Here is a 25,705-nt window from a genome sequence, read left to right as displayed (position 1 = left end):
TTGAGTACAGGTGTGAAGAGCTTACTTTAAAAAAAATGGTAACTTTTTCAACCCTTAATAAACAGGCCCTATGTTCTCAAGGTTTTTGTCTTGTCTCCTTTCAGCCATACCAAACATTATTATGCGAATTTGCAGTATAGTCCTTCCTTATCTTATGTCTTTGCTATACATATATCTTCTATCTTTTTTTCTTTTTCTTTTGCTATAAAGCACCTTGACAGGTTCACTGATAACATATCAGTTTAGTATAAAAGTAGAAGACACTATCATAAATACGAAATAATTTATATTAGTTATTGTATTCATAACCATTACATAACTATCTAAAATCTCAGTATTGTCAGCAAAAAAAGCTGGAAACTGTGCAAAAATTGAGAAGCTCAATATAATATATCTAAGATTTGACCACTATCTGGAAAGGTCAGTTTTGCTTATTGTAATTTATAGCTATGAGTCTTGTCAAGCATTCACCTCTACAATAAAGAACTATATCAGAGTTAAAAGAAGATACTTATGACCTTACAGCCTCAAAATGTTCCTATATTAAAGGACACTTGAATTTTTTTGACCCTACATTAAGTAAACATTGTAGAAAGTAGTAGAAACCTAAAGGCTATGTTCACATCAGCACATTCTCTAAAAAGATGAGCAGGGGAGCACTTTTCAGAGTGCATTTAAGCAACCGCTGTCAGGCATTCTTGAGACAGTGCTGCCACCTCCGTCCTGAATGCCTGTTTTTTTTTTTTTGCTGTACAGCAGTTTACAATGGCACTAGTGCACTGCAAGTGAGACATGGTCCTATTGACTTGTAGGAAGGTGCATAAGAAGACCTTGCAATTACAATGTGTGTCTCCAGTTGGTGTTCAGTGTAGATTGATCAGGTAGTACTCTTAAAAAATTGTATTGTCCTAGGAAATTGCTGAAAATGGTTTCTTGGCACAGGGCACTCTGCAGTCCTCATAGTCCAACATATTTTAGATGTCTCACACTTGGCATGTGTTCAGTGCATCACTATATACTTTTCAGACACATGACATCAGAGTACCAGAGATAGCACACATATGTAGCTCATCCAATTAACTGTTCATCACTGAACTATTCCCCTAGCTGATAAGTTACAAAGAATGCTGTAACAAAATTAGCAACAGTTCATAAAATCATAGGTAAGTTAAAAAGTCAACTGTCAGCGCTTAAGTGGTCTGGAAAAAGCAGCATGCAACATGTGTAAATATACAAACACAAAAAGTACATAAAAAAGAATAAAGCAGCGTTGTATGAATAATAGTGATATTCTTCAACAAGTACATAAATGTAAAAACTGAGTTTTAAATCAATTAAAATAAATCACAATAATATGAATAAAAGTCCACAAGTGTAAATAAAATAGTTCCAGTGTTATTACTTATAAAATCATAGACTTTACTGTATGCTTTTTGTAAAGCACTTCTTCGTGCCTTTTTTAGGAAAACTAGTATTCCTTTATAATCAGAGCACTAAGATCTAAAGAGGTTCATAGCACAACTCATCTTTCCTGCTCCATCACCAGAAATGATACTTGCAGAACAGAATTTTTACCCTACCTGCCCCTCTATCTTTCCTTTTAGAGACAAAACAGTGCTTAGGGAAGAACTATCATTATTTTTTCTTAATGCTATTTAACTCCAAGGGCAAGAGGACCAAGTGCATATAGTACTTAGACCTTAGTCTAATGAGTTACTAAGCAGTGTAACTAATATAGTACTTAGTCCATGAGTTTCTAAGCAGTGTGGTCAGATAAGTTCCCCCCCCCCCCCCATCACGTAGACAACACTGCCTTGGCTAATGGCAGTAGGGGCCGCTTTGAAGCCATGCCATGCACTGCCATTAACAAAAAAAGTAACACAGCTGTGTGTCTTTCAGTGGCTGTTTTTACACATACACAGCTCAGTCAATAGATAACACAGTGCTGCAACACTTAGTGCTCTTTCAGTTCTATGAATGAATTATCAGTGTTGTGCGATCCAATGACACACACAGCTCTAGAGCTCCATGATCTGTCATGACACTATTATGAATGAACAATCAGAGCCACTTGTTCATAATAGTAAAAGATAACTCAGAGCTGCATCTCTGTGTAATGTATCTGTGGCTTCATTACACAGAGCTGCATCTCTGAGTTATCTTATAGATGCCGATGGGACTCTTCACTGAGAGAGGGGAGCTATACCAGGACCAGCACTTGCTAATGGTGAGGAACCATTAAACGGATCACTCTCTACATATGTGATAACTTTTGATCTACGGATCAATGTAACACTTTCTATCCACAAGTGCTATTGGCTTTCAACTGACACTCCAGAGTGAAGCCCGTGGTGCATGGGCTCTCTGCCCTCCCTATCGTTGGGACAGGTGCGTCTCGGTGCCCCCATTCATTACTGTTCCATCTTGCTGCTTCAGGTGCTTCATCTCTGTCTCCTCCCGTATAGAATTTGGCATTGACAGGATCCCCTAAAGAAGCTACTAGCGAAACGCATAGTGATCCTGCCATTTCCAGAGATACCCTTGGAAACCCAGAGAAGTTATCCTATTCCTTGTTCTACTATATGTTATATTGATTATACTACGGGTATCCCCACAGGCTGCCTCCCTATGTTTAAGAGAGTGCCTATTTTTCCTATGCTATATGAAGAGATATTATATACGTTCTTGTGTTGTTTTTTTTCATCCTTTTAAATATATTCCAATAAAATAATATTTTTTATATAAGCACTTGAGTTTATTTCTCCCGGGGGTTATGAGTGGCTACCTACAAAGTCCCAAGTTTCTTTTTTCTTTCCATTTTTTATCTTTTACTATTATAAATGAATAAGCAGTGCCGATTGTTCATTCATAACAGTAACAGATCATTCCATTTAGGTAAGCCCATAATTTGGGCTTCAAAAGGGCTGGTACAAATCATATAGATGTGCATTTTGGAGAAAACAGGGTCACCAGTCAGAACAAGACCAATAGTTATATGCAAGTCGTCCCCTGGGAGTTAAATAAAATTGAAATACAGTTATCAATAGTTCTTCTTTAACCTGGTATCTTATATTGTCTGTAAATTTCCATTAGACTTTGTGTCTTACACATCTTATTGCAGTTCCTAATTTTTCTTATAACTAATTCAATCCATCTAGTGTATCTATATGGCTTAGAGAAAACCTCCAAAAAAATGTTATCCTATATGCCTTTAACCATGTAAAATCTCCACCAGGGACGTGATGGAACACCAGGAAAACCAGGATATCCAGGAACTAATGCCAGACCAGTAAGTAAAAGGCACATCTGTAATAAAATCCATCATTTCATCAGCAACTCCTATTAGTCTGCTGTAATATACTATAGAGTGAAGAAGAAGAATAGCTCTAAATTCAGAGAAATGCCTTTGGAAGATGTGTTAAGCCCGATTTATACCTATGCCATGTAATGTAAATAGAGGCTATTGTATTTTTTTTTTTTTTTTTTAGTTTGATCATTTTAAAGGATAAGTTCACCTATGTAAAAAATAATAAATGTACATATTTTTGCGGGTAAACAATTTGTGCATTTATTATTTTTATTGTGACTAGGAGCCTGCAGTGCATTGCACCCATGATCAACACCAGTGTTCCTGCAGACTGTCAGTGTAAGCTACAAATTATGGATGTACCCTCTGCACACTGCTACACTCTTTCCAGCAAACTATGCAATGCCCTATGCAATGCAAAACAGGGATTTTTAATTCACATGTATTGCAATACATGTTTAATCTAACCCAGAGGCGTAACTAGAGCCTTCAGGGCCCCTATGCAAGAAACCATGAAGGGCCCCCCCAGATCCCTGGCCGGGGCCCTTCCCTTCAAGCCCAGGGCTCTTCCCACTAATCCTGGGGCTCTTTATTCTCGTTGCATGGCCTTTTATTACGGTCCCGCAGCAGGATCCTTTCACAAGTTCTGCAGTGGGCCCCCTTCCTGCAATCTTGGGGCCTCCCCACAGTGGTGCAATGCCAGGGCCCGGTCGCAAGTGTGACTTTTGCAATCCTGGAAGTTCACCCACTGGTTTGCTACTGGGTCCCCTGGAGCATGGGGCCCGGTAGCAATCGCAACCCCTGCAACCCCTGTAGTTACGCCCCTGATCTAACCAACTGCGTCAAAGGCATCAGCTTCTTTAGCAAGGCACTGGTCATGTTGGAGGTGTGTTTGGGGTCATTATCATGTTGGAATACTGCCCTGAGATCCAGTCTCCAAAGGGAGGGGATCAATCTCTGATTTAGTATGTCACAGTACATGTTGACATTCATGGTTCCCTCAATGAACTGTAGCACCTCATGCAGCCCAAGACTATGACACTCCCATCACCATGCTTGACTGTAGGCAAGACACACGTCTTTGTACTCCTCACCTACTTGCCCCCACACACACTTGACACCATCAGAACCAAATAAGTTTATCTTGGTCTCATCAGACCACAGGACATGGTTCCAGTAATCAATGTCCTTAGTCTGCTTGTCTTCAGCAAACTGTTTGTGGGCTTTCTTGTGCGTTATCTTTAGAAGGGGCTTCCTTCTGGGATGATAGCCATGCAGACCAATTTGTTGAAGTGTGCAGTGTATGGTCTTAGCACTGACAGGCTGACCCCTTCAACCTCTGCAGCAATGCTGGCAGCACTCATACATCTATTTCCCAAAGACAACCTCTGGATATGATGCTGAGCACATGCATTTAACTTCTTTGGTCGACCATGGCGAGGCCTGTTCTGAGTGGAACCTGTCCTGTTAAACCACTGTATGGTCTTGGACACCATGCTGCAGCTCAGTTACAGGGTCTTGGCAAACTTCTTATAGCCTAGGCCATCTTTATGTAGAGCAACAACTCTTTTTTTCAGATCCTCAGAGAGTTCTTTGCCATGAGGTGCCATGTTGAACTTCCAGTGACCAGTATGAGAGAGTGAGAGCGATAACACCAAATTTAACACACCTGCCCTCCATTCACACCTGACACCTTGTAACACTAACGAGTCACATGACACCGGGAAGGGAAAGGAAAAAGTGTACTCATTTTTGTTGCCAGCAGTTTTGACATTAATGGCTGTGTGTTGAGTTATTTTGAGGGGACAGCAAATTTACACTGTTATACAAGCTGTACACTCACTACTTTACATTGTAGCAAAGTGTAATTTCTTCAGTGTTGTCACATGAAAAGATATAAAATATTTAAAAAATGTGAGGGGTGCACTCACTGTTGTGAGGAACATAATTTCAGTTATTGTTGTATTGTGTACCTCAAAGTAAAATGTTTGATGTAATTTGCACATTTATAAAGATTTTCTCTTCCATATTTGTGATATTATGTTTGTAGAATAACCACTGGAAGGAAAAAAAAAATGTAAATAAAAAAAAAAAACTAATGAGGGTTGCAAGCAACACAGAAAAGTGATTCCACACTATGTTATAACGTAATAAATAATATGGTGTAACGCTACCCAAACAACTTATTTATGTGCTCAAAACAAACAATTGATTACTGTCCGTGATACTTTTTTTTTATTTGCACTAACATACAATTTTTCAGGACAAGCAGTTGACTGCTGGGACTTGAAGAAGGGGACATACCCTGAAAGTTTGCCCTGAAAATTTTTATGTTAGTGCAAATAAAAAAAGTATTAAGGACAGTACTCAATTGTTTCTGTCGCAAGTGCACCTGTGCTAAAAACAACCTTACTATAACAAACCATATACAGTAAATGTGAAATATATATCTTAACTAAATTGGTGTCCCCCAAATTCAGAGGGAGATATGATAAAAGTCCAAACACATCATATACTCTAACTAATCAATAAAGATATAGTCCAATTAGTCTTCAAGTATGAATAGTGGCAGCAATCCTCTGTGAACGTACTCCCTGTTCCACAAAAAATGTGCCATACACTCCACCCAGTGGTACGTGAGTCCGCTTACCTTTAAACTGGACATTGGAGCTTCCTTTAGAGGTAAAAAGAGCTTTTCCATAATAGGTACATCATTCCAATCTGCCTTTGGCCATAGCTCCTCCTTTGTTATGAATAAATAATATATACAGTGAGCACTAGGAGTTGTTTTTTGTCATTTTATGCCATTCTTGTTGCTGATTTATTTAAGATTTCTATAAGTCACATGTATATTTTTGTTATAGTAATTTTGTTTTGAGCACAATGTAGTTGTTTGCACGATTTCATTTACTTCGTAACCACTAGAGGGAGTTTTGTACTTGACTGATTCTCAGTAATCCATTTATCCTGATTGATAACTGTTGAGATATTAGCCACCCAGTAAGTGCATTGTCTTCAAAGAGTTGGCTCTCATAGACCTGCATTGTGAGAAAAAGAAGGAACACTTTTCTTATTACTGTAAAATAGGGAAACACAGTCAGTGTATGCAATTCCAAATATGGCTGCAAGCATTTACATTTACAAATTATTTTATACATTAAAAAAAGTAACCATTAATACTGATATGTAAAATGTGTTATTATTTAATTACAGTAACCAATAGCAACCAGACTCCATCTCGTACTAGTCTGACTACAACAAAGTGAATTCAGATTTTTTGTTTTAGTTTACAGTGTTTGTAATGCTAACACTTCATACTCCTGATATATGCCTGCTGTACCATGTACTTCTATTAGAAAGTATCATGTTCTCTTTGTATAGCTTTCTTTGTGTGAAATCCTTGGTGTTCCTGCCAGTCCCCCTGCTTTCCCATTAAAACTGATTACACTAACAAGGAGAACGCATCATGGTCAGTTCTTTAGCTATGCTGGAAACTTGGCCTGCTCTCCTCCAATGACTAGACTTGCCCTGACACACCCCACTGCACAGCCATTTACTGGGAAGCTCAGTGTGCTGCTGCTGCTTCTTCTCCCTCCCAGCTCTTATGCAGCTAAGAATAAAGGGAATGGGATCACTTATAAAAAAAGGGGAAAAAAGTTATAAAAAAAATTATAAATATCTATACAAAAATGTTTTGCCTTTCATTTGTATTTTAAACTGACTGGGTTGTTTTGCAAGATAAAACTCAAAACCAATATGATCAGGCGCAAGCAGCATTTTGTATGATCATATTGTAGGAATTCACCAGTAAAGGCCAAAATTCCGCAGCAGCTAGTGAGTATCCTTGGGAAGGAAAACAGCAAAAAAACTTGAGAGTTCGCTCAGAGACAGGGCTTAAGGACATATTGCTGCACTTGTGGCTTAAAACATTAAAAGTCAACTAATCAGTCAAGTAATTAAGACCAGTTTGCTTAAAAGTAAAAGACAGTTTATTCCATAAAGCTCCCTATAGAAAATAAGGTTCTGCCAATCAACATGTAGACTACGGTAATGAAAAATCCTGTCTGTGCTTTAGGTCTGTTGTTTAATTATCAAGATAGGGGTAGAATTGTTTTTTTATATCTTATAAAACTTAGAGGTCAGAAGAAATCATTTGAGTTCTGCTATTCTCAATAGATTCCCTCAGAGGTAAAATCTGACGTTTGCAGTGTGTTAGCAGTAAATTAGTTGTGTGGCAACTGTAGTCTATGTTTTTTGATCAATGATTCGAACCTTTCACTCTATATTGTTACATTGCAATATTTATATGTTGTCATAGTTACACGTTATCACTTCTATTTATAGGGAGAAAAGGGGGACAGAGGTGAAAAAGTAAGTACAAATTGCCTTTTTATGTGTTCTAAATGTGACTTTAGGTGGTAGTTAAGCTTCTTTTTTTTACCTGCAAGGTAAAACCATAATGTGCTAGTATAATTGCATACTACCACATGTAAAACCCACCTTAAAACCAATCCTTCCAGTGGCATGCTGTCACCGCTGATAAGGCTTCCAACTAACTGGAGCCGCGATGACGTCACGTCGTTTACGTAACAGGACTCTGAAGGAACAGCCCAAAATTCTCTTCCTTTAGAGTACACGCACCGGTGATGTCACCAGCTGCATGTATAGTAAATATCTGCTAAACGGTGCACGTTTAGGAGATATTTGCAGTACCTTTAGGTAAGCCTTATTATAGGCTTACTTATAGATAAAATTTATGCATGGGAGTTTACTCCCACTTTAACAATCTAATCATTTTTCCTGACTGAGATGTAATAAACATTTAAAATGTCTTTTATAAATAGGGTGCAGCTTAGTGTTGTAAAAGTTTTTGCACTAGACAGGGCAAATTCAGTGAGAGGCTGTCTTTGTATTTGGTTATAATCCATATTTAAATTATTATAAGCAACCCTAACAAACTAATTCATCAAGGTGTATCTGTAGACAAAAAACATTTTTTTCAATTCGTTTTGAATAGAGTGGGAAAGGATCAGACCCCCTGTCAAGTTTTCCCCCTCTTTATTTGTACAGGTGACCATTATCACCAAAACTGAAAATAAGGAAAAATCCAAAATTGTCTCTAGAACAGGATCATTCAATCATTCAATGGAGACACCTGTCTAAAGCTCGTCATACATAGCTCAAAATTCAGCTGGTTCACCAGGGACCGGCCCAGTTTTAATCCACGTATGGGCAGGCTGGTTGGAGAGAAGTTGATCAACTTCTCTGCAACCAGCCTGCTGAGTTTTTCCTGATCAGTTAGTGCCGCCGGCTATAACTGGCAGAGCTGATCTGTGTATTCTGACGGAAGGGAAGTCTCCCAGCTGTCAGAATACAAAGACTCAGTTGGAGTGATTCCCCCATGTACTTCAATTGTGTGGATGGGGAAATTCCTTCTTTTTTCTTTTTTTAACCCACTTGACTTTAAATAATTAGTAATGTATGGGATGCCTAAGACAGGAATGTCCAATGGCAGAATTCGAACTAGCTTCTCCTTGTAGGACAGGATGTGAAATTTAACCATTGGTACGCAGACAGCAAAATAATCATTTGGCTTCCCTTCCCTACGGTGTGATTGGCTATTACAGTTGATGTAATTAGGAGCCGTTCTGATTGTTTTCTTGCTAATCTGGCTAATGTATTGTGATCTCTGCTAATGACTACATGATCACAGGGAAAGGGAACACTTTCACTAAATTATTACTGTACAGAGGCTCGCAGACTGAGCAAAGCAGAAGAATTTGATGAAGTATTAATCTCATTTTAGGGAGAGGGTGGTGTATGTTCCTGTCCTCCTGGACCATGGATGGTAAGTGTGTCCTTCTGCTGGAAGTGGAAGTAACTAATCTTTAACTGGCTCATTGAACCTTTTTTGATCTCCAGGATTCATCAAATGGTGATTTCTGGCGATATGGAATTCAGGTCAGTTTTGGGTTTTCTGTTTCTTAATATCTCTCTATCAACAATGACTGTTTACGTGTTAATTACTTTTTCTCTCCTTTGTCCTCCTGTCACCAACTCAAAAGACATGATTACATTGCCCAAAGGCTTCCTGGTAAAATTATTGCAATGCATGTTAGCATATTAATACAAATGCCAAATGCTCATATAAAATAACTGGGATTCATAATTTATTCATTATAATTCATAATTGCTAAAAATAATCCATGTACATGAAGGTGTCTTTGAGAAGCATGTATATTTTCTGATTCTTACAATGCCCTTTATTAGGAAGAACATAATTGCAAAAACAAGTTTTTGTCCATATACACAGTGACCTAAAGAAAATCAAGAACAACTGCTAGTAAAGTAAGGATGAAGCTGGATATGTGACTCCCCACTACCACCACCACCACCGAAAAAAAAAACTAGCAAATGAAAACTGAGTACGGGGCAACCTCCCACCTCAACTGCCAAAAGTGCTATTAAACTTATATTCAATATTTACCCTGACTAGCATGGACTTATACCCATAGCCACACGGGCCCTGTTCTTGCCAGTGGATATGCTAACATTCAGGGACTGGATGAATATAGAACAGTGCTAGCCCATAACTGAAAACCTATACATCAAACAGATATAAGCCTAGTGTACCATTCTTGGAATTAGCTCTATTTTTCTCTAAATTCCTTCCTTATTCTTCTAGGACTGACAAAACTTGAGCCTGAAAAAATATATACTGTATATAATATGTAGCCAAGATTCCTACAGGCTACAATATTATACACCTAATCTGACATTTATGACATTTGCCTAAAATGCCTAAATGTCTCAATGGGTTTGATTTACTATAACTAGAGAGTTCAGCTTCCAGGTTTTTTTTGTCAAAGCTTAATTGAACAAGCTAATCGGCTACAATACACAACTGCACCAGTTTTAGTAGATCAACCCCAATCTGTATGCTTCAAAGTGGTTCTAAAACCTTAAGGTTTTTCACCCTAATGCATTCTATGCATTGAGGTGAAAAACCTTCTGTACTGCAGCTGCCCTCAGACCCCTCCTTTCCTTACCTGAGCCCATTTAATCCAGTGATGTGCACAAGTGCAGCAGCTCCCGACACTGTATCTCTCCTCATTGGACAGATTGATAGCAATGGGAGCAGTTAGCTCCTGCTGCTGTCAATCGAATCCAGTGACACAGGAGAGGGGGCAAGGCTGAGTCCTGCTATCTGTGTCAATGTATGCAGCAGCAGGACTTGGGAGCGAGCACGCACAGGTGATGAGGGGGGACCTGGAACGCTGGCTGGGGACCCCAGAAGAAAAGGATCGGGGCTGCTCTGTGCCTAACCATTGCACAGAGCAGGTAAGTATAGGCATGTTTGTTATTTTTTATGAAAAAAAAAAAACAAAGTTCTAAAACTACTTTGATTCTTACAGCTGTTAGCAGCAATTCTGGTTGCATTTTCATTCAGGCCTGATTCAGACCTATGCATTACCATAACACACATTAGATTGTTTGGTTCATTGTGGAGCCATTCATTTAGAATGGTCCCTCAACACACAACTACAGTAGTTGACAATACTTTTGCACTTCAGTGAATGACAACACACCTGCCATACATTGTTGTACAGTGTGTAAAAACAAATTCCAATACTGTTGAGGTATGTTGGCAGCCCTTTCCAAATTGATGTGTTGTTTTAATGCACTCTTTGGTAATGTGCGCTATACTGCATGTTAGGTGTGTGAAGAAGTGCACCACAACATTTCAAAATATAAAAGAGCACTTTAAGTAAGTAATGAATGACAGCTTGAAGGATTAGTATTCTTTTAACAACAAAAAAATTACAAAATTACTTTCAGAAAATCACATTTCAAGAAAAGCAAGGTATAAATATATCTTATTAAAAAATAATAATAAAATAATAAACTGCTGCAGGTGACTACACAAAAGCAACTTGCCTTCCCAGTTAATCAGTTCTAATCTATTTTTGTTTGTTGATCCCTCTGTTTCAGGGACCCCCGGGACCACCCGGACCTCCTGGTCCTCCTGGACTACCAGGTCATCAGGTGAGCCGTATTCTAAATTCTCTTTGTGTTCTCTTAGAACATTGTTCTTCACTTTCAGAGTGAAAATGTTTAAGCACAATAAACTTGTTATTAGCACAGTCTCCCCAGCCAGAATGATATAGACAATGAACACAGAGGAGACATGAATAGGCAGACTGCAGGAGCTATTCTAATGATATATGTTCTAACATAATGTGCTACAGGTGAGTCTTAGAACATTTTATATTTAGAGGAAGTATTTGCAATAATGTGAGCTTTTTTCTTTTCTTTTTTTATGACAAGCATATTTTAAGGCAAAGTCATAGTCCATAAAACAAAATTTACATGCATGCTCACTGCTCAGGCATGGTAACTTAAGTTAGTATCATCAGGCTTTTTATTTTGTGTATTTACTATGGCCTCAAAGCACCACAAACTCCATATGCAAATACTGACTTTTTAAAAGTCAAACATGTGGCATGCTACCCCTGTGTCTACTAGTCCAATACCAATGCCGCAGGGACCTGTTTGTTGATGATGGTCATCACTTTTTAGAATTGCAGTATATGAATTTAGGATTTGGAGGGCTAGGAGCACTTTGCATGTACTTTATCAAAAACAGGAGATGTAAATTTTATTACAGGTACTTGCATAGCGCTGTCAATTTATGCAGTTCACATATAAATTGCACATTCACTTCAGTTCCTACCTTCAAGGAGGGTGCCTAACTCACATTCATACACATGCTAGGGCCAATTTAGACAGGATCCAATTAACTTGTCTTTGGAGCGTGGAAGGAAACCTACACAGGCACAGGGAGAACATGCAAATTCCAGGCAGGTAGTACTAAGGTTGGGATTTGAACCAGTGATCCCAGTGCTGCAAGGCAGAAGTGCTAACCACTTAGCCACTGTGCTGCCCATAGTGATAAGTTGAACTTGCACTTGAATGTGAATATAGTTTTCTCTACTTTTTTCTTTTAAGGAAGTTTAGTTTCATCAAAAAGTAACAGTTACTGGAAACAGTAAAAATTAATGTTTGTAGATTACACATCTTGCTAGGCTGAAAAATGTGAAATGTAAGCAATCAGAAGCAAGCTTTGTACTTCTTGAACACCAGTTTAAGTTAAAGTTACTGCAAGCAATAGTTATAGATATGTTCTTGTGCTTAGAGAGTAAAAGAAGTGAATTGTTAATCAAGTTTCAGGGCAATTTAATTTAGAATTTTGCAACAATACACAAAGCCATAAATATTTGCTCACAACCTATTGATCAACTAGGTCTATTGCTGTTCTTAGGAATGTAACTGAAATCAATCAAACCTGACTATGCAGTCCAGTTTTGCTGTGTGAAAAATGTACCCTTCTTTAGACCAAATTAGCCCATAAAAGTGGTCAATGGACAGCAGCTGAATATCGTAGCTTAGCTAGAGGCCTAGGATAAGGTCATACTATTGTCTATGTACCCTTGATTAGTCTTATTTTAACATGTGTTGTCCAGTCTATGACAAATGATCTCTGAAACAGGTACAGACTTCAAGAAGGGAGAGTATCTGCACTGAATAAGATTATTTAGATAATCAATACAGGATAATAGTAGTCAGATATCACCTAGGGGCTGAGTAGCCTTCATTACTGTGCTGTGTGTCCTGTTAGCACTAAAATGTTGGTATTAGTAATGTAATAAGTGGGTGCAAAAAAACACACAGTGCAGATGATGGAGACTCTAGCATGTGCTTTAGCCCCAGATTTTTTCCCTTGACTGTAGGGTTTGCCCGGACACAATGGTATGCCAGGACCACCTGGAGTGCCAGGAGAACTGGTAGGTATAGAGCGCTGGTGTGCTTCTGCTATGTGTTAGTGCCACGCTCTTTACATGTAACCCTAATCCTTGGCATATAGAGGAAGTAGGGCAGCTATAATATGTGCACACCTTCCCATCCTTTTTCTGGTGTCTCCATGTTGTCATTTCGCTTTGCAGGGTCCCTGTGCAGTTCTGTGTGTCCCATGTTGCCTACGTTTTTCTGACTGTTCACTAACACCCAAATTTTCTTTTTCAGGGACCCCTGGCTGCAGAACGAAACATTGATGTCCTGAAGGTGAGGATGTCATAGGGAATGACAAAAAAGGATTGTGGGACTGCATCAAAGGTTTAATTTATTTTAGTGGCCTATTTTTGAAGTTTATGTGTCTAGTGGGAAATCCTTGGAACAATGGACCAGCCTCTTTGTTGGGGGTGAACTAGTTTATCTGATATACCCTGCTTCATACAGAGTATTTGTGGGGACTGTGCCAATGTTCAGAACATTCCCAGCGCCATGAAAGGAGAGAAGGGAGAGCAAGGACAGCCTGGCGTTCCTGGAGGAGAGGACTGTGAGAGGGTATGAGAATACAAATGTGAAAAAATCATGAGTGCCATTTTGGAGTTTAATGTGTTATTTTGTTATTGTGGATGCGTTGTTTGAATCTGTGAGGAAATTTGAATGAGATTGCTGACAGCTGTTGTGACAATGTGGGCTGGATTTATTACAACTGGAGAGTGCAAAATCTGGTGCAACTCTGCATGGTAGCCAATCAGCTTCTAACTTCAGCTTGTTCAATTATGCTTTAACAAAAGCAAAAGCTAAATGGTTTCTGTGCATGGCTGCACCAGATTATGCACACTTCAGTTTTAGTAAATCAGCCCCTGTATGTCAGTCATAAAGATTATGTGAATAACTAGGCAACAGCCTGGTGCTTAAAAATATTGTGCACCAACATTTTCAGTATTGGGGGTTTGTTTCACTATTTGATAAAACATTGGCAAATCAGTCAACTGTGTGACTGGCCATTTTTCTCATAAATATATAAGGGAAATATATACTTTTGAATAGAATCATCTTGTATGGCTTTCAGTTGTTACTAGCAATGTTAAATTATGTACCGGAATTCCCTGTGTTTTTGCAAACATGTTTTATATGTTAGTTAGTTACCAGACCAGGCATTGCTAGACCTATCTTTCCCATTCCAGATAAATGCATGCTTGGCATTTGCTAAGACTGCATGGAACTAAAGCATCAGTCTTTATGGGGATGAATACTAAAGACAAATAGACTGTTCCCTTTGCAAGCGAGTTAGTACTTGAGGCAAAGTTATGCCTACTTCCATTATCCACTCGCATGCAAGCAAAAATGCTGTTTTTTTAAAAAATTTCCTTGCAAGTTATTGGGTATTCTTTGCAAAGTGTAATGTCAAAGATCAAGTGAGATTTCCATGCAAAGTGCCTTTAAAAAAGTGAAGAGCCTATTTGCATTTGGTAAATCAATCCCTATGTCTTCAGAACAATGGAATATAAAGTTCATACGGTCCAAAGATCTGGTTATGTTCACCCTGTTGTTTTCCAGGGTCACCAGAAACACCCAATTATAGCCCATTCCTGCTCAATTATTATTCGAGTTACCGTATATGTGTGAATGCCTAAAATTTTTCAGTTAACATTGTTTACGCCAGACTACAGAAATAGGGGCACATGATATATCATAAACTGCCCCTGTTTTTTTGGTATATTTATAGTTTTGGAAATTAGTGCACTTTACATGTTGGGTTAAAATAAATGCTGTCATTGTGTTCTATAAAAAAGAAACAGCTTGAACCTTAGCTCTGATATAAGGAACATTGGAAATAATTAGTTATCTATTAGTCATAGCATATTTGTGAGAACTACAGGCATATGAGTGACAAAGCAGTGTGGCTGTGTGAAAATATGGTGTGTTACTGCAACAGTATTGTGTCAGTAAGTCTGAATATGATATGTTTTTTTGCTACAGTAAATTGTCTATATGTTGACCTATCTAACACTGCAGTAAAAAAGCTTTGTCCTTCCTTATGTCCTCACTCCTAATAAAAATATGTGTGCTGTCTTAGTTTACCTGAATATAATAAATACTAATAACAGTGTAAATAATTGGGGGAAACTACTAGAGCACAGGTGTCAAACACAAGGCCCGCGGGCTGAATGCTGCCCCCCAGGGCATTTCATGTGGCCCTCGCACCTCTCCTGCAGCTGCAGCACCCCCCTTGTCTCTGCCCCCACCTTGTCTCTGTAGTCGACAGCAGAGAGGACAGAACTCCTTTGCCAGATCCTGCACTCCTCTGTGCAGCTGTCAAAAGGCTCCTCTTTGCCCCCCCAGGACATGGGGTGCTCTGGACATCTAATCCTATAGATATAACCAGCCCTTTGAGGGCAACCATAATGCTGATGCGGCCCACGATGAAATGGAGTTTAACACCCCTGTACTAGAGTATATGAGTTGCAATTTATGTTGTCCTGTCATCTCTGTCTGCTAATTCTCTGTTCCAGCACAGTGCAATAATCTTAAATATTTGTGATAGTAGGTTATTTTGTGCTGTAACTGCTCACCAATGTTTATTAATCCAATATATCCCATTTTGCAATGTGTTGTCATTACTTATTTTTCTTGCTATGGAAATTCTTACCTGTGCCCTTTTACTTTCCTCTCTTTTCAGTGTCAACTGGAAAAGAATGAAGAAGCTGTAAGTAATTTTATGAGCTACAACTGTTTTTGTCTTCCTCTGCATATGTCATAGTCCTTGATAATAGTCCTCAACTCTCCACCCATTCTTATCTTTTAGGGAGACGAACCTGATCCTGGTTGTGCAGGTGGACCAGGTCACCCAGGATTGCCTGGACTGAAAGGAGAAGAGGTAAAAAGATTGGTTCTTCCTGTAAAAGCCATGTTTTTTTTTTTTTTTTTTTCTAGTGATATATCAGTATAATTTTTTCCTTTATAATTACAGGGGCCTCCAGGACCAAGAGGTTTTCCTGGCTCCCCTGGACCAATTGTAAGTCCCTCTTTCATCCCCAATGTTTCTAAGAATAAACACAATGGCAGACATGAATTCTAAATCGGACCTTATCCCTATTTATAATGAACAGTAATATTGCACAGTATTTTGTATGCCTAGTTGGAACTGATCTAGTGAACTTATGCCATAAGATAACTTTCATACTCTTCCTTGATGACAATTGTTTTTAACAAAGCACCAACAATTTTTAGCTATGGTATATGGTATACCATACATCAGGGTTTCTCAACCAGGGTTCCGTGGAACCCTAAGGTTCCTCCTAAGGTTGCTAGGGGTTCCTTGAGCAATGGGCAATTTCTGCCTCTCAGATAAGTTTCCAATGACACCATTGTTCTTTTTAGCTATCTGTAAGGAGATAATTCTTCCCAATGATGACAAGAGTAAGGAGCATTCTTCCCACTGACTGTCATACTAATGTGTCATGAGTTGTAGATTTAACATTTTTAGCAGGGGTTCCCCGAGACCAGAAATTCATTTCAAGGGTTCCTCTTTGTTGAGAAAGGCTGCTATACATACATCTGAATTCTAAGGTGCCTCATGATCAGAACATAGTAATGCTTTATTTTGCAGAAGTAACTGAGGTTCACGCTTGCAATCTAGAATCTTGAAAAACAAGTCTTAAATTATGTTAATTTCTATTACAAAAAAAAAAGCAAAACAACATGTTTTTTCAGATTTTGTTTTACAAAATGTTTTGTCTTTTGTGTGAAAAATGTAACAAAATGTAAACTGTGACCTAACAATATTAATAATGTTGTTGATGCTGATTTCTCCAGAGGGTCAGGTTGTCTTACTCTGGGTGCTCTTATTCCATATCCTACTGGCGTTGGGTCTTGGATTTTGATACCCCTATTTTTTCCCTCAGGGGCCCCCAGGTTTTCCAGGCTCTCCTGGCTCCCCCGGATTACCTGTAAGAATGTAACCCTCCCCCCAGCTGCTCGCTTTATTGATCCCCTTACTCTCAACCCCATGTGTCACATAACTTCACCAGCACTGTGCCAAAATCCTACCTCTTGTGCCGCACCTGATGTAACTTCAGATTTCACCCCTTGTGTACCCTAAGTCTTATCACTTATTAGACAACTTCCACCTATGTGTATCTAGTGTCCATTCTGTTTCTAAAATCTTTCTAAAGCTGACCCCTGATTCTAACTTTTCAAACATATTACCTTCCCACATTACTTTTAATGTCTATTTTGAGGTAAATAAACTTGAAAAGATTTAGCCAAAAAAGTTAGTATTAGGTTTTCTGGGAAGGAAGACTGGCACTGTTTGTTCTAGGCACAGGGTTTTTCAGTGCTGAAAACCCTAATCCTACCACTTACCATAACTTCTACTGGAACACTTAACCATATCCTAGGTATCACTTAACATTTTGGGTGCATTCACACCTGCAAATACACCCTGCCTCCGATTAGATTTAAGAATCCCAGCGGGGGATTCTGTGATTGGCTGCTACTGCAAGGCTGCAGGCTCTTGCAGCTAAATACTACTAGCATGTAATCGCTCATGCAGTGATCACATGCGAGTGATCAGCCTTGGTTTCAGGTAGCCTGCATCCAGAGCAAATCACTCACATGTGATCGCTGCGTGAGTAATCACATGTGAGTGGCTGTGATTAGCTGCTAGAGTCGGCAGCCTCTCATGGCTTTCAATCTGACTGCCTCTTGCAGCTAATTGCAGAAACCCCTGCTGGAGTTCTAATCATAGTTAGGCCCCTTTCACACGGGCGATCCAATCTGATCCACCTGTCAGTTTTTCAGGCGGACCTGATCGGATGCTCCATGCATTCCTATGGGGCAGCGGGTGTCAGCGGAGACATCTCCGCTAACACCCGCTGCTATCTGATCTGATACTGTCCATGAAATCCGGATGCATGGAAACCCTATATTCCATCCGTCTGGAGGATCTGATCGGATGGGATCAGATGAGAATGGACAGGCGGTCCGTTCTCATCCGATCTCCCCATAGAGGACAACGGGGATCTGACAGCTCCATCTCTGCACACAGAGCGCAGACAGAGCTGTCATCTGCCTGCTCAGTGGGGATCAGCGGATCAATCCCCGCTGAGCAGAACGGACTCCATCGGGCGGTGAAAGGGGCCTTAGGGTGCTTTTGAATGCACCCTTAACCTAACACCAGCAGGTCATATCAACACCGAAAGTTAACCATCAAACTACACCCTAAAACCGAATTAACACCATAAATCCAAACCTCAACCCTCTAATCCTTAACCTAATCCCTAAACACTAGGGTAACATCTAAACCACTGTTTACTCTACTGGGTGACTAAACTATCAGTACTCAAGCACCAAGATCTCAGCACCAAAACAACAGTTTCAATACATCATACTAAAAAAAAAAAAAAAAAAAAAAAGCTTATATTAGTAAAAGCTTTATAAATATGTATGTAGACATTTTTATAAAGTAGGGAATGTGACTTTTACCATAAATTTACTGGTGGTAAATCTTTTTCAATTTAAAACACATGCACCACAATGATTTGCTTGCAGTGAATGTTTGGTGAATGTCAGATTAACTTCTTTAATTAATATCACCCTTGTTTTACAGCTCATCCACTCCAACTGAAAATCAGACCCTGGTTTATACCAAATAACCCCTTTCACATAGTGTAATAAGGCTTAGAGGTAGACTTGGAAACCTTGTTTTTTTGTTCTTAACTTTATCTTTGTGGACTACACCCATTCATTCAGTTATAACATTTCCCATAGTATTACTGATATGGCTGCAGTGAATGGTTTCTTCTGAAGGACACTGCAGGATAAATTTAACATTATAGGCAGAGGATGAAATGGCTGATAGGGGTGGGGGGGTCATTTAATTTTGTTTCTCATGATGATTAAAGTAGAAATTCTCAATAAATTGTATCTCCAACCAAAACATTTTTTTTACTTATGAGGTAGCATGAGGTTTTCATTGCTCTCTGTGGTTCCGTTAGCATTAGGGAAACTTCCATTCACTTCCTGTACTTATGACTTTGTATAATTTAGATAGGAAATGAGAGAAACTCTCCAAGAGAAACAGGGAAAAGAATGAGCTTTGGCTTTCCCAGTGAGACCTCAAACAGCAAAACCATTTTAAGCCTTCCCTACTCTATCTAAAAAAAGTTTGGGATATAGTTCCACTGTAAAAGGAGAAGTATGGCCAAAGCTATTTTAGCCCTACCTCTCCTATAGATCTCAGAAGTGCACTTTATTCTGCACTCCTGTGACCCATTTTCAGCCAACAGTGGGATAAAGCCTGCTGTTTCCTGATGTCATTCAGCTGGTCCAGGCTCTGGAAAGATCTCAATTTTAAAGTACAGATCCACCCAGATGCTTGGACTGGTAGCTGGTTTAGCCTCTCAGTGAGATCAGCCATTCCCATCCTCTCCACAGCCCAGTGTTCCAGTGAGAGCTGGAGGGGCAGAGCAAAGAGCTGTGGACTGACAGTTACTGGCTCTCTGCAGACTGAATACAGAGAACTGAGTAATCTTTGATCGCTCAATTCTCGGTGTATAGCTGGTGGAGGACAGAATCGGTGCTGAAGCCATCTAGGTGAGTATGATTGTTTTTTTGTTTTTTTTTCTATTCCCGAACTTCACTTTTAAAGCATAATTAAATGATTTTTTTTTTTTGTTTTGGATAAAGCAGAGAGGGATTAGAAAACCTGTCTGTTTTCATTGCTGTCTGTGCCACTGTTAGGGAGATTCCCCATCTCTATTTGTCCTGTATACCATTATCATTGAAAGTGAAAGAAAATCCCAAATTTTGGGTTGTCCTCAGAACAGTAATACCGCAGAGGGGAAATTATCCAATGAGGGCATTAGTTCTAGTGACCCTGGTGGTAACCAAGGATTCCCTCACTTTGGCCAGATTTCCTCTCACTTCCTGTTTTGGCTATGAGATAGGAAGTGAAGGGAAATCTCCCCAATGGGACATTGACGAGTTAAAAAAAAAACAGACAGGGGTTATAACCTTCCCTTGCTCTATCCAAGATGAAAAAAAAGTTTTGCTTTTAGTTCTGCTTAAGGCTTGATTCACGCTACTGTGATGCAATTTTAATGTGATTTTTAGTGCGGTTTTGTAGTGCGACTTTGCATGTGCTTAGCATATTCTATGGAGCCAAATCACACTGAAATTGCACCAAAGTAGCACAGAGAGTCCGTACCGCAGAGAGTCACATTGATGTAAATAGGCACTATAGAAAATAATGTAATTTCCCTTGTCATGCGATTCTGTGTGACTCAAGTCACACAGAATTGCACCGGAAATTGAACCAGCACTTAATAAGAGAAAGAAAGTTACAGCAATGCATACATTATTAGATTCTGCACAAAGACAATACCAGAACTGTCCACAGCTCCGAATCACATAGCTATGAATCAAAAGTGCTCATGCAAGATGAAGCTTACTTAGACCCTGAAGCTAACTTCATTTTTTCTTTTGGCCATAGTGCCAAAGTGTAAAGAAAATAATAAATCTGACATACAGATATACAGTATACTGGCTGGATCCAGAATTGCATAGAAAATCAGGAAAATGTCAGATCTGTAGAAACTCTTGAGTAAACTATAGTATTTTACTCATTTTATAACCTACCATTCTCTTGGTGCCTAACTTCCTCAGAACTATTATAACTAAGAAACGTGTTTCATTCCCTATTAGAGCTGTTACTCGAACTTACATCACTTTGTCATGTGTTGTATCACTCCCATAATCTAAGTGAACCATTCTGTACTTCCGTTTTCCATGTGAGCCCCTTGTTGTCTAGTCACACATTCTACTTACTCTCCAGTCTAACCTAGCTGTGTTTTGTATATGTTTTGGTGAGCGGGTCCCATCTACCCTGCCCGCTTTGGTGTTACTTATTCTGCGCTGTGGGGGGTCTGTGTCAAGCAAACTTGTCTTGCTAATGGCTGTGGCTACTAGCGTTCCTAAAATCATAGAATTTATACAATGAAAACAAAAAATAATTTTCAAAAGATTTCGGAGTTTGTAAAATTAGCACATGTTCAGTTTTGATACATGGAATGCAATATGATCAAGAAACACATCTGTTGGTAGTAACCCCCAAAAAATCTTACATTATTATGTATTCATATTCAATCAGATTTAAAAAAAAAAAAAATAGAAGTTGTAACTGAGCAAAAGTAGCTGCAGCCTGATACAAATCCCTCCATCCATCTGTCACTGTAACAGGTGGCATTCACAGCTACTTGTGTTGTATTTAATTCATTTGTGTAACTGTCGCATTGCCCTCCTGGGTTATGTCTAATGTCTTACCTCTATAACCCACAGTTAGCTTAGATTCTGTTGTAGTATTTGGCTTCTACAAATAATCAGCAGGATTCTGGATCAGTGACAGAATCAACTACCATCTAAAGGAACAGTCTACACAATGCATTAACATTTAAAATTGTAAACTTGGCATATTGGAGGCATTTTAAATCTACGGCCTGATGTCAATGCATGTATTAAAAGAAGGTATTGGTTTAATAGTAAATATCCATCTTTTCTGACAAATAGGGTAAGTATTGCTTCAGCTTCAAAACACTGGGAAATGGGCCCCAGAGCAGCAGTGGTGTCTGGTGTTTGCTCCCAGTGTAATGTAATGACCCAATCTAACTTTTTTTTTTTCTACTAAAAGGGCATGCAGGGAGAACGAGGACCACCTGGACCACATGGAGAAAAAGGAGAACTGGTAAGACACAAAAAGGCTTCTCTCCCTTTCTGTCTATGATCTTAAAGAGCCGGCACTTCCAACCCATGATAAGTGTAAATACAATTATCACAATCTTAAATAATAAGGAAAACTATTAAAAAAATAAATAAAAATAATAGTTGCTTACTCAAATACTGTGCAGGTGAACATCCCTTCAATAGCTAATATACATAAAAATAGTGTACCGCTACAAAAGTCGACTATACACACTCCATAAACCATATTATAATCAGATCACTACAGGGACTCATGTGAAGAAATTCCCAACTCTCCAAAAGTGCTGTGCGAGCTTCCACCAAATGAGTGAATTGAATGCTGACCTCAATGTTTGACCTCATAAGAAAGGTCAAACAACGCTTAAGATCTTTCCCAGGGCAATAACTGGAATAATGTCACCAAATCAGCTCACTTATATCACCCCTGCAAGGTCCTCCACCAGCTTCAGGAAATACTTGCTCTCTTATTCTCGACAATACCACTGAAAAGGCATGGGTATATATAGAATATAAACAAAAAACTCATAGTGCTCTCCACATATAAAACAATTCATTATAGCTTAGTAGATTGAAAACACAAATGTAAAATTCAGCAGTGCATGTACTAATATAAATCCATGTGTTCCCCAGCTCACTACATATAATTTTCAAAGATGGCTACAGGATGACATCACAGGCTCGGCTCCATGCCCTATACATGTTATTTCCTGTGTTTGGACTCCTCAGTTGGACCTACTTTCGGAAGTCCAATCACAGGACCTAATGTTTGTAGGAGGGTGGAGTCGAGCCTGTGACGAAATCCTGCGGCCAACTTTGAGAGTAATTTGCAGTGATCTGGGGAGCACATGGATGTATACTAATGCATGCATTGCTGAATGTTAGCTTTGTAAGTGTTTGTAATCTACTGAGCTACAATAAATTGTTTTATATATGGAGAGCACTATGGTCTTCTTTTGTATTCTATGTATAGTGTACCTATGCCATTTGATGAGAGGCATTGTCCAGTATCAGAGAGCAAGTACTGCCTGAAGCCAGTGGAGGACCTTGAGGGGGTGATGTAAGTGATTTGGTGATCTAATTCCAACTATCGCCCTGGGAAAGCGTTGTTTGAACTTTCGTATGAGGTCAATCATTGAGGTGAGCATTTAATTCATCCGTTTGGTGGAAGCATATACGGCACTTTTGAGATTTGGACATTTCTTCATGGGTCTCACAGTGGTGATGTCATTATATTACGATTTATGAATTGTGTATAATGGACTTTTATTATTAATTGTGCTATACTATTTATTTTGTATATTCACTTCCAACCCATACTTGGTTTTATACAGCAAGTGGCTACTTTCATAGTTTTGATAGAAACTAGGAACTTAAAAAGGGAAGCAAAGTCTGCTTTTATTCAATAGTATGGAGTTTGACTCTATAAATTTGCCTGGATTTCTTTGTTAAAAGTAGTAATTGTATCTTAACTTAAGCCCTTGACAACCATTACTGGTGCATTTGTGGCCTGATATGGGGCTTTAATGTGCTTCACTGTAGATGTGACTTGTATATTATTAGGAGTTCCTATGATGACAAATATTCTGAGCACTGATTTGTGCTCCCAACTGGTGATCATTGTCACATAACAGTGAATACCAGACAAAAAATGATGGCTTATCTTTACTTCGTCGTCATAATCTGTCCCTTGAGGTGCTTTCAAACATTAAAGAAAGGCATTAAAGTGCAACTTGAAAACTGTTTTTGTAAGGTAGAATTGAATGGGTGAGGATTTTAATTTGTCAGTGTGCAATACCATCTGTGTCCGCATTGACAAGAATTTTTGTTTTAATATCATCCAGGATATTGTTCTGTGCTGAATTTCCTGTTTTCATTCAATAGAATGGATTCTTCATATATACTGTAGCTATAAAGAGTATCTGCTAGTGACACTGTCACTAGACCTAGTGGATTGTCCAAGAAAGTGTATGGAGAATGCACTCCAAAGAGGGAAACAGAGAGTTCAGCACACTCTATTGCCCTCCAACTAGGAAAAAGTGAAGGTTCAGCTCACAGAAATGCCCTGGGAATTAATGAAAAAATATCATCAATAAACATACCAACAGCAGGTTAACCTTTTTTTCCAAATTATGCAAAGCTTTAAAATCTTTACATTTTAAAAATGTATATATGGATAGCTGAATACCACATTTAACATGAGTAGGGGCAATTGTATGAGTTTCTTATATGCATTGATTGTGTATAACTCATTCACCCTGTGCAGGTCCAATCACTCATGATTATGTTTATGTGGAGTAACTTCTCCAAATCCCTAAACATAATTAAAGTAGTAAAACACTTTTATTGTTTGCATTTCTGCAGGGGATGCAGTGTCTGAAAATCCCTTACTATAGTGCAAATATTAAAATATTAAAATTCTTCATTTTATAGCCATTTTATATTTTACTTGCAAAGTAATGCTTTAGTAGCATCATTAATTCAGATTATAGTGGAAATAAGCCAGAAAATATTTACTAGAACCCATTTCATTCCATGTGTAGCCTAAAGGAAAGCAACTAACATTTTTGATGTTTACTAAATGATTTTACTGGTATATTATTCTGTCATTGATGACCTAATGACCCGAGTGGATTAAATTTTGCTGGACAGAGTTTGCTTTATTTGAATAGATTATCCATGGCCTGCTAGTATTCTACCGTATCATTGTAAAATAAAATGAATTTGTTTATAGCTTAGTCTTATTGTAATACAACTTCTTATAAATAATAATGGTGACATTAGATAAATATCACTTAGCATGGAAGTTGTCAGTGATAGAGGATATAAAGCATGGGGAGCCATGCAGAGAAATTCTCTATCACAGTTTTCAGCTATACTTAAGCATATTGAATAATGTGTTCACGCTGATTGTCAAGCACAATAGACTGTAAATGGTTTGTCAAGCACAGCAGCTAATGCAGGTATGACAGTTGTCAGACAAATTGAGATTTCAGCCATTGTTAAAGGATGTCTATGCATAACAGACATTTCGTTTTCAGTTCAGGTAGATGTCAACGGTTTTAACTGCATGTCAGCCTTTTATACAATATTGTTTGTGAACTCTCAAAGAGATCTTCTTCACCCCTCCAAAAATTCTTTCTAAATATATATTATATGAACATTTCGGGGGAGGTGTTTTTTTTTTTTTTTTTTTTTTTAACGATTTATCTTTAAGGATAATCTGAATCCATTACATCAATCTAAGTGGGAATAAAATCTATCTTCCATAACTCCTTTAGAAAGTGGTGATTGGTTTACACATTTGTTGAATATTTAGACCTATTTAAGTAATGTATGTTTATATTTTTGTCATTGCACTTTAGGGGCCTCCTGGTCTGCCTGGATATCCTGGAGCTCTTGGTCCCCCAGGACTCCCTGTGAGTAATTTGCTAAATGAGTGTATAGGAAGGATGTATACATATATGGGAACATGTTTAACGGTGTGCTTGATGACTGAATGTATGTATTATTACTCAGGGTACTAAAGGTGAACGAGGGTACAGTGGACCAGCCGGAGAAAAAGGAGAGTCGGTGAGTTAAGACAAAAACTTTCTGGATAAAGTCTAAAGTTTTGCTCTAAAAAACTTGCAAGCTTAATATCTAACTGAAATATAAGGTTTATTACCCTTGTAGTACCCATGTGAACCTAGAGTTGTGTAAATATTTTAGTTTTCAATTGGCATTTGCACACTAATATATATATATATATATATATATATATATATATATATATATATATATATATATATA

At 38.5% G+C, this 25,705-nt stretch overlaps 1 protein-coding gene across 1 annotated transcript in view; it reads left to right on the top strand.

Annotated features, from left to right (window-relative positions):
- Window positions 1-25,705, top strand: part of COL16A1 (collagen type XVI alpha 1 chain) — a 284,939-nt gene that overhangs the window by 223,897 nt on the left and 35,337 nt on the right. The window contains exons 37-51 of the mRNA XM_082246984.1: window positions 3,236-3,289; window positions 7,652-7,678; window positions 9,114-9,155; window positions 9,230-9,268; window positions 11,300-11,353; window positions 13,099-13,152; window positions 13,391-13,429; window positions 13,604-13,711; window positions 15,837-15,863; window positions 15,963-16,034; window positions 16,128-16,172; window positions 17,062-17,106; window positions 21,846-21,899; window positions 25,279-25,332; window positions 25,433-25,486. Coding sequence (XP_082103110.1) covers window positions 3,236-3,289; window positions 7,652-7,678; window positions 9,114-9,155; window positions 9,230-9,268; window positions 11,300-11,353; window positions 13,099-13,152; window positions 13,391-13,429; window positions 13,604-13,711; window positions 15,837-15,863; window positions 15,963-16,034; window positions 16,128-16,172; window positions 17,062-17,106; window positions 21,846-21,899; window positions 25,279-25,332; window positions 25,433-25,486 — 768 coding nt within the window. The remainder of the gene's footprint in view (window positions 1-3,235; window positions 3,290-7,651; window positions 7,679-9,113; window positions 9,156-9,229; window positions 9,269-11,299; window positions 11,354-13,098; window positions 13,153-13,390; window positions 13,430-13,603; window positions 13,712-15,836; window positions 15,864-15,962; window positions 16,035-16,127; window positions 16,173-17,061; window positions 17,107-21,845; window positions 21,900-25,278; window positions 25,333-25,432; window positions 25,487-25,705) is intronic.

The sequence above is a fragment of the Pelophylax lessonae genome (genome assembly GCF_965119305.1).
Source record: "Pelophylax lessonae genome assembly, chromosome: 2".
Lineage (NCBI taxonomy): Eukaryota > Metazoa > Chordata > Amphibia > Anura > Ranidae > Pelophylax > Pelophylax lessonae.
The sequence above is the reverse complement of the archived record's forward strand: the minus strand, read 5'-3'. Positions and strand labels throughout refer to the sequence as shown.